At 46.0% G+C, this 7,314-nt stretch overlaps 1 protein-coding gene across 3 annotated transcripts; it reads left to right on the top strand.

Annotated features, from left to right (window-relative positions):
• The first annotated feature begins 783 nt into the window (after positions 1 to 783).
• On the top strand, positions 784 to 6,775 carry LOC136967882 (polyadenylate-binding protein-interacting protein 2B-like). Of its 3 annotated transcripts, none has more exons than XM_067261849.1 (4): positions 784 to 988; positions 4,381 to 4,547; positions 4,711 to 4,884; positions 4,997 to 6,775. In XM_067261849.1, the coding sequence occupies exons 2-4, from the start codon at positions 4,392 to 4,394 to the stop codon at positions 5,051 to 5,053; spliced, it is 387 nt and encodes a 128-aa protein (XP_067117950.1). In that variant the 5' UTR covers positions 784 to 988; positions 4,381 to 4,391; the 3' UTR covers positions 5,054 to 6,775. The 3 variants fall into 3 exon arrangements, with proteins under 3 accessions (XP_067117950.1, XP_067117948.1, XP_067117947.1); XM_067261847.1 differs by having other exon boundaries at positions 784 to 992; XM_067261846.1 differs by lacking the exon at positions 784 to 988 and adding an exon at positions 1,553 to 1,667.
• The last annotated feature ends 539 nt before the right edge of the window (positions 6,776 to 7,314 follow it).

Raw genomic sequence — 7,314 nt, 5'->3', positions numbered from 1 at the left:
CACACACACACACACATACACACACACACACACACACACAAAGACACTAACATTCTCTCTTAGAATCATGAAAGATATCCTGTAATATGCAGACTTAATTGTATATCAGTGAAGAACGTTGTTCAACTTTACTTTTAGAACTGACTCCATCTGAGACTGTGTGTGTGTGTGAGTCTACGTGTGTGTGTGCGTGTCTAGGTGTGTGTGAGTCTAAGTGTGTGTGTGTGTCATGAACTCGCCCTAAAATGTTCAAATAAAGCAGTCTTTCTTATCAGTAACGCTTTGAAATTGCTTTCAGGTCGAAATGTTTTGATGACAAGAAAACCACAGCCGCAGTAGTATTTTCTATAATCTAGTATAACACTTTTATTTGAATATTGCCCTCAACCACGTGGGAATTCTAAGATCGGAACGCTAGTCAGCTGTCATAGAACCGCATAAACGGAACACTAGACTGGTATTCACCCATTAAAGTCACTCACACTACAATGTATACAAACACGATACGCTATACGGTAAAACCGTGAGTACATTTTGATGTTATGGCGCATCGATTGACGTCATGACTCTGGTAGATAAACAAGATAACGTGAGATAACGGCATCTTTGTTTTCCACGTCTGTGAATGGAGCTAAGGGGAGGGGGTCTAGTCTCTCACTCCGCCAGTGAAAACGTTGGAACATGTGACTGACTCCTGGCCTGGCCAATCCCTGGAGACGTACAACTGGACAACCGTGGGCCACGTGATCCGTTTTTTGCTGGCTCTATCGCCGTTGTGGCACAATTCGTGATTTTTTGCAGATTCTCTATGGACAATAACGGCAGAAAACGGACAAAGACGCGCATTTACAACGCATAGCAGAAACAGTGGAATTTGCGACGTTGATTTGTCTGTCGCTTTCTGATTCTCGGGGACGAAGAAAACAGCGTCCGAAGCATCTGTTGTGTATTTTAACCACGGATTCTCAGCGGTAGTCATTTGAACTTGGTTGGTGAGTTTCATGTTTTTTTTGGAGCAGAAGCTAATTGTTGCTAACTAGCTAACAGCTGTTCGGTCATATGACACATTAAACATCGAAAACTAGTGGACTTTACAACTGCGTTTAAAAACAGTTTCTTTTGACGCATGGTGCCAGTTTTCTTGGCAGCTTTTTCGACATTATTTACTGTCGAGCTGTCACTTGCTACTTGCTTAGCATTCATATTAGCTTGTTTACTTTTGGCCCAAAGAAAGGTTTGCGATTAAGTTAGTTAGCTAACCAGACAGCCAGACAGCTGCCGACCGTACAGCATGTGAAACCATTATTTGAGAAACTAGCCAGCGCGAGTTCAGTATTTCACAAAGAAAGATTTCTGTGTTTCAAACTTTGCTTTCTGCTATTTCCGTTAGCTCCCAGCGAGGACGTTAGCTAGCTTCGGGGAGAGCCACGCATGTGTTAGTGTGTGTGTTTTGATAGAGGGGGCAGGGAGGAGGGGAGAATAGAGGGGGGGAGCTTGTAGGATGTTTGTCCCGAGCCTGTTCTAGACCACATGATCACACCAGCTCGTTTCAGGCTAATGTATTTAGCCGTAGCAGTACCGTCAGGAGGAGCACGCGCTGAGTTGGAATAAGTTTGATTTTTTAAGTAATTTGTCAAAAAGAGTAGCGTTAAAGGACGCAATGCCAGGTATGCCTCTTTAATATTGGATTAAGGTTTTTCAGTTTGTTTCGTGGCCAATTTAACGGTGATCGGACGTTGACCCGAATCCATGAGAAATAGCATTCACTCTATTGAACGCTAGCATAGCAGCTAACTGGACACTTCGGGTAGCCAGTAGAATCTCTGACGCATCAATTGATTGTTCAAGCACATTGTTACGTATGTCGCGTTCTGGAGCGTTGTGTAGGCATCACAGCTGTTTGTTACATCGTTGCGTTCACACTTTCACTGTAAGCGAAGCTAGCTCCTTATCATTTGTTATTCTCCATATCTATTCAACGATTCACCTCGTTTTGTTTCGTCATGTTTATGCAGGCCCTTCGTAGTCACTTAAGAAAGCTACCTAAGCAGCCATATTCCTGTCGTAAGCCTACTCAATCCTTTAGCTTTAAGCGATCTTGCTACCTCGCTAATTTCATGTGGCTACTAGTAGCAAGCATTATGTCATCGGTTTTAACGCGGCCTGTTTCATTCAACCTTCAGCGGATATTCTTTGTTATGCCTGCCGACTAACCGCACGTTCCGTGTACACGATACATTAAAACTAGTCTTTAAACCGCAGTGGGTCGAGATTACAGTTTTATTATACTTGACTTGTTCGACGAATAACGCTCATACGGTTTGCATGCATCTTTTAAATGCACCACGTCCCGTAAACAACAAGCGTTTACTCATTCTTTCGTTGCATGCAACGAACCCACGCGCATCAGAAGCTGTTACACAACATGTTGATATGAACAATTTGTCGGAACACCAACCGATAGTGGATCTGGTTACTTTCACTTTACCATAACGGAGAACTTATACGGTAGTCACGGAAAAAATGGTTTTTAAAAAACTGACCAGTGTTTGCCTATTTCCACTCATCGAAACGCACGTGGGCCCTTTCATTTGTGACGTAAATGTATGCGAAGCTGCACGCTCACTGCAGATTCTCCGTGCTCGCAAGGACGATTATACCGTCCTGCAGTGTCTCTCCGCTTTATCAAATGCCAAACCACAACCGAAGTCGTAACAGTTACTTGCCGTCCTATTTCGGAACACTTTATGCGGACGCCACGTGTTACATAAGACACAAGATGCCTCTGCTCTGGCGGTGTTGACATCAGATTAGGTTCTCGACTCCCTGATGACACAGAGAGAGAGACACACAGAGAGACACACAGAGAGACACACAGAGAGACACACAGAGAGACACACAGAGACAGATCGGTCACTTCCTATGCTCCAATCTGTGTCTATAAGTGTGTGTGTGGCTCATCACAGGGGTTTGTTATACAACTAGAATGTAGGCTTGTAATGTAGCCTAACCCTAGAATGTAGGCTTGTAATGTAGCCTAACCCTAGAATGTAGGCTTGTAATGTAGCCTAACCCTAGAATGTAGGCTTGTAATGTAGCCTAACCCTAGAATGTAGGCTTGTAATGTAGCCTAACCCTAATGCCAGGATGAATCTGCTGACACGTGTACCTTTAGAGTCTTAACACACACAGAGACCTACAGTATTACCACTAACTTATTCCTGCATTAACACACACACACCTACAATACCACACACATACATTAACACACACACACCTACATTAACACACACACTCACTCTGCACTGTCCCTAGGCTGCTGCAGTCTATTGTTGTGAACACTACAGTGTCTGGCCCTCCTTGACTGGCCCTCCTTGACTGGCCCTCCTTGACTGGCTGGGGCTGGAGGCTGGAAGAGAGCTGGAGCTAGAGAGAGAGAGAGCGGGTACAGGGGGAGTGGGGGAATTAGAGGGGGAGAGGTGATGAAAGATGAGAATGTGACTTAATTAATTCTGAATAAGAGCTGAACAAACATCACCCGTACCCCTCTTGAATGGCAGTAAGACGTGTGTGTGTGTGTGTGCCTGTGTATTTCTGGTCGATACGCTCCTGGCTTGTCTATTTCTCTCATGGGGTTACGTGTGTAAAGAAGTAAACAAGAGAGAGCAGGAAACTCTCTTCTCCCTCTAAGCCAGCCAGCAATCAGACCAGCCAGCAATCAGACCAGCCAGCAATCAGACCAGCCAGCAATCAGACCAGCCAGCTATCAGACCAGCCAGCTATCAGACCAGCCAGCTATCAGACCAGCCAGCTATCAGACCAGCCAGCTATCAGACCAGCCAGCTATCAGACCAGCCAGCTATCAGACCAGCCAGCTATCAGACCAGCCAGCTATCAGACCAGCCAGCTATCAGACCAGCCAGCTATCAGACCAGCCAGCTATCAGACCAGCCAGCTATCAGACCAGCCGCTATCAGACCAGCGTGTGTGTGAGAAAAGGAAGGCTAGGACACTGCTGTTTATAACGAGAGTTTAGGAAGTGTCTCATCTCATCCTCCTCTCTACCTCTCCCCCATTCTCTCCCTCTTTCTCTCCCCATTGTCACTCTCCATCCCCCCTCTCTCTTCTCCATTTTCTCTCTCCCTCTCCCTCTCCCTCTCCCTCTCCCTCTCTCTACCTCTCTCTACCTCTCTCTACCTCTCTCTACCTCTACCTCTCTCTACCTCTACCTCTCTCTACCTCTACCTCTACCTCTCTCTACCTCTACCTCTACCTCTCTCTACCTCTACCTCTCTCTACCTCTACCTCTCTCTACCTCTACCTCTCTCTACCTCTACCTCTCTCTCTCTCTACCTCTCTCTCTACCTCTCTCCATCCCAGAGCCGGCGGAGATGAGTGGTCCCGAGGTTGCCAAGACGCCAGGGGGCGGGGCCCCGGGCAAGGAGGGGAAGGAGACGGTGGCCAATGGGCATGCAGGAGAGGGTGGGGAGAGCAACCCATTCGCTGACTACATGTGGATGGAGAACGAGGAGGAGTACAACAGACAGGTGGGGCACACACACACACACACACACATACTGTATATGTATTGTGTATATATACAAAAATGCACTCCCAAACACACATATAGCCAGCTATCAAACCTCTCCCTGTCTCCTCTCCCTCTCTCCCTCTCCTTTCTCTCCCTCTTCTCCTCTTCTCACCCTCCAGGTGGAGGAGGAGCTTCTGGAACAGGAGTTCCTGGACCGGTGTTTCCAGGAGATGCTGGAGGAGGAGGAGCAGGATTGGTTCATCCCGGCCCGGGACCTCCCCTCGGGGGCGGGGCATATCCAGCAGCAGCTCAACGGCCTGACAGTCAGCGACCGCAACCCGGAGGAGATGGCGGTGAGACACACACACACAGGCATGGTGAGACACACACTGGATAGTGAAGATCTATTGAGTTATGAGAATTCTAACCTCCTTCTCTCTCTCCCTGTCTGTCTCTCCCATGCAGAGTAAGAGCAGCTTGAATCCTGAAGCGAAGGAGTTCGTCCCAGGAGTCAAATACTAGGAGTCCCCCTCACCCCCACGAGACACACACACACACACACACACACACACACACACACACACACACACACACTCCCTCTCAGAGACTCTAGCGGTCCCAACCGCACGCACACACACACACACACACACACACACACGGCCAGGGCGTGATGGTGGGGGGACTCTTGTGTATCTTTTTATTTTCTGTTTTGTTTCGTTGTAAACTAAGGGACTAGGGGGCTTGGGGGTGGGGGTGCAATACCAGCGCTGGCCAGCAGGGGTGCTGGACTCAGCATAGCAAGATGCTTAGACTCACAGAGGAGCACACAGGCCATCAGCCATCCAGACTCAGCTCTCAAAATGACGCCCTGTTTCTTAACGTACCACACTTCAGGAAGTACACTTCAGGAAGTACACACAAGGGATCGTCTCAAAAGTATTTTCGGAGGAGACGAGGCTTGTGCTTTCTCTCCCGTTTTGAATGGTCGATGTTTTGACATGTTTTCATAGAAACGGGGGGTCATTTTCCGCACATTTCAACTTTTTTGTTTTTTTAAGCGATAGCCAGACTAAAGTCAGCTCTCCGGTCGTGATTTGAAACGTTGTTCTGGAACTCTACTGCCTACCAGTTTGTGTGTTTTATTTGTGTTCGATTTTTTTTTCTCCAGTTTTGGCCCGTATGTACATCGTCGCTCTCTCTCGCTCTCTCGCTCTCGCTCCCTCTCTCGCTCCCTCTCTCGCTCTCTCTCTCGCTCCCTCTCTCGCTCTCTCTCGCTCTCTCCTCTATGGTGGTGTATCAGCTCCTCTATGACATCATCATCATGACATCATCACACTGTCTTTATTTTGTCCAGAGACGTTTCTTTTATTGTACTTTTTTATTTCGGTTCCAAACCCAAAACAAACGCTTGTCTCCTAGCCTTCCTACACTCACGTTGAACACCTTTCCCCAGATCTGAACAGCCTTGGATGTGTTTAACTAAGACATGGGTTTATATTCCTGGATTTACAGGAAATACAGATTTTTTCTGATAATCTCAAATGTCGTTTTATAATGTTATGAGGTCATAGTTTGAAAGTTGGCATTTCTTTGATCTGTTTTAGTTTTCGAGGGATAAGGTGACGTGTGGAAGTCTAGGTTGGGAGTGTTTGGTTTGGAATGAAGCCTGCAGTCTGTCACAACTCAAAAATACCCATCATGCCTCACTCTGTATTGAGCATCCACAACCAATCAGGTTTTCCGATTTCCTCCTCTTTGTTATGTAGTTCCTTGTCTTCTGTTTTTATTTTCGTTGAGGACGGAGGTGTTTTGTCCCTCTGGAGTTGCTGTAGTCTGTGGTCTAGTTCAAGAGCTGAACAGGTTTGATGTGGAAGTTTGTGATGCTAAACTGATCCCAGATCTTACAACCTCACGTACGATCTAAAGCCATGATGAGGATCGACTTTCTCAATGAGAAGATCTGGCTCCACACCAGTGGTTACGACCCACTTCCTGGTTGGTCGTCAAGGGGTGGGGCTTGAGGCTAAACGTCCTGGTTGGAGCTGAACTTGGCCACAGGCATTCTGGGTAACTGAGGGGAATCTGCTAAGTGGATTGTATATGAAATGTTTCTTTTTTTTCTCTTAAATTTGAGGAAGGAAAAAAATACGTCCTGTTCACACAAAGTACGAATTTCAATACGCAAAAAAAGGAGTAAAAAAATACAAAAGATGAATAAAGATGGAAAAAAATTAGAAAAACAAAGTCTCCTATTTCTCTATGCAAGTGAAGATGAACAGTTTCACAAACACTAGCACGAAAAAGGAAAAATTCTGGACTACAACAGCTTCACAGCACAGCAACAGAACAAGTGACCACAGGCTGTCCTCTGAAGAACATGCACAGTTTCTCTACACACGAGTCGTCCAATACACTAGCAAGCTTGTAGCTTCACTTGTCCTTGTTGCAGAGGACAAATAAAGTTCAAACTTGCTTTAGATAGCATGTTAGATAGATAGCTCGGATGATTCCTGTGGTGCAGGTCAGTTCTGTGTTCCCATGACGATGTGTTCTCATAACGATGTGTTCTGTTGTCAGAAGTCTCCAAGGCAACCACTGCTGGTGAGTAAATGACTGTTGTGAAATGAAAACGTGACTAGTTCTTCATTTTAACTTGATTTATTAAAATTGTCAGGAGGCCAGGAGAACAAATTCAAATCCTCATAACTAACACACCTCCCCTTGAAATCTTACTCTGAACCGAAAATCTTATTCCTATTAAAAACAAAATAAAAAAACACTTA

The sequence above is a fragment of the Osmerus mordax genome, chromosome 23 (assembly GCF_038355195.1).
Source record: "Osmerus mordax isolate fOsmMor3 chromosome 23, fOsmMor3.pri, whole genome shotgun sequence".
In the NCBI taxonomy this organism is placed as follows: domain Eukaryota; kingdom Metazoa; phylum Chordata; class Actinopteri; order Osmeriformes; family Osmeridae; genus Osmerus; species Osmerus mordax.
The sequence above is the reverse complement of the archived record's forward strand: the minus strand, read 5'-3'. Positions and strand labels throughout refer to the sequence as shown.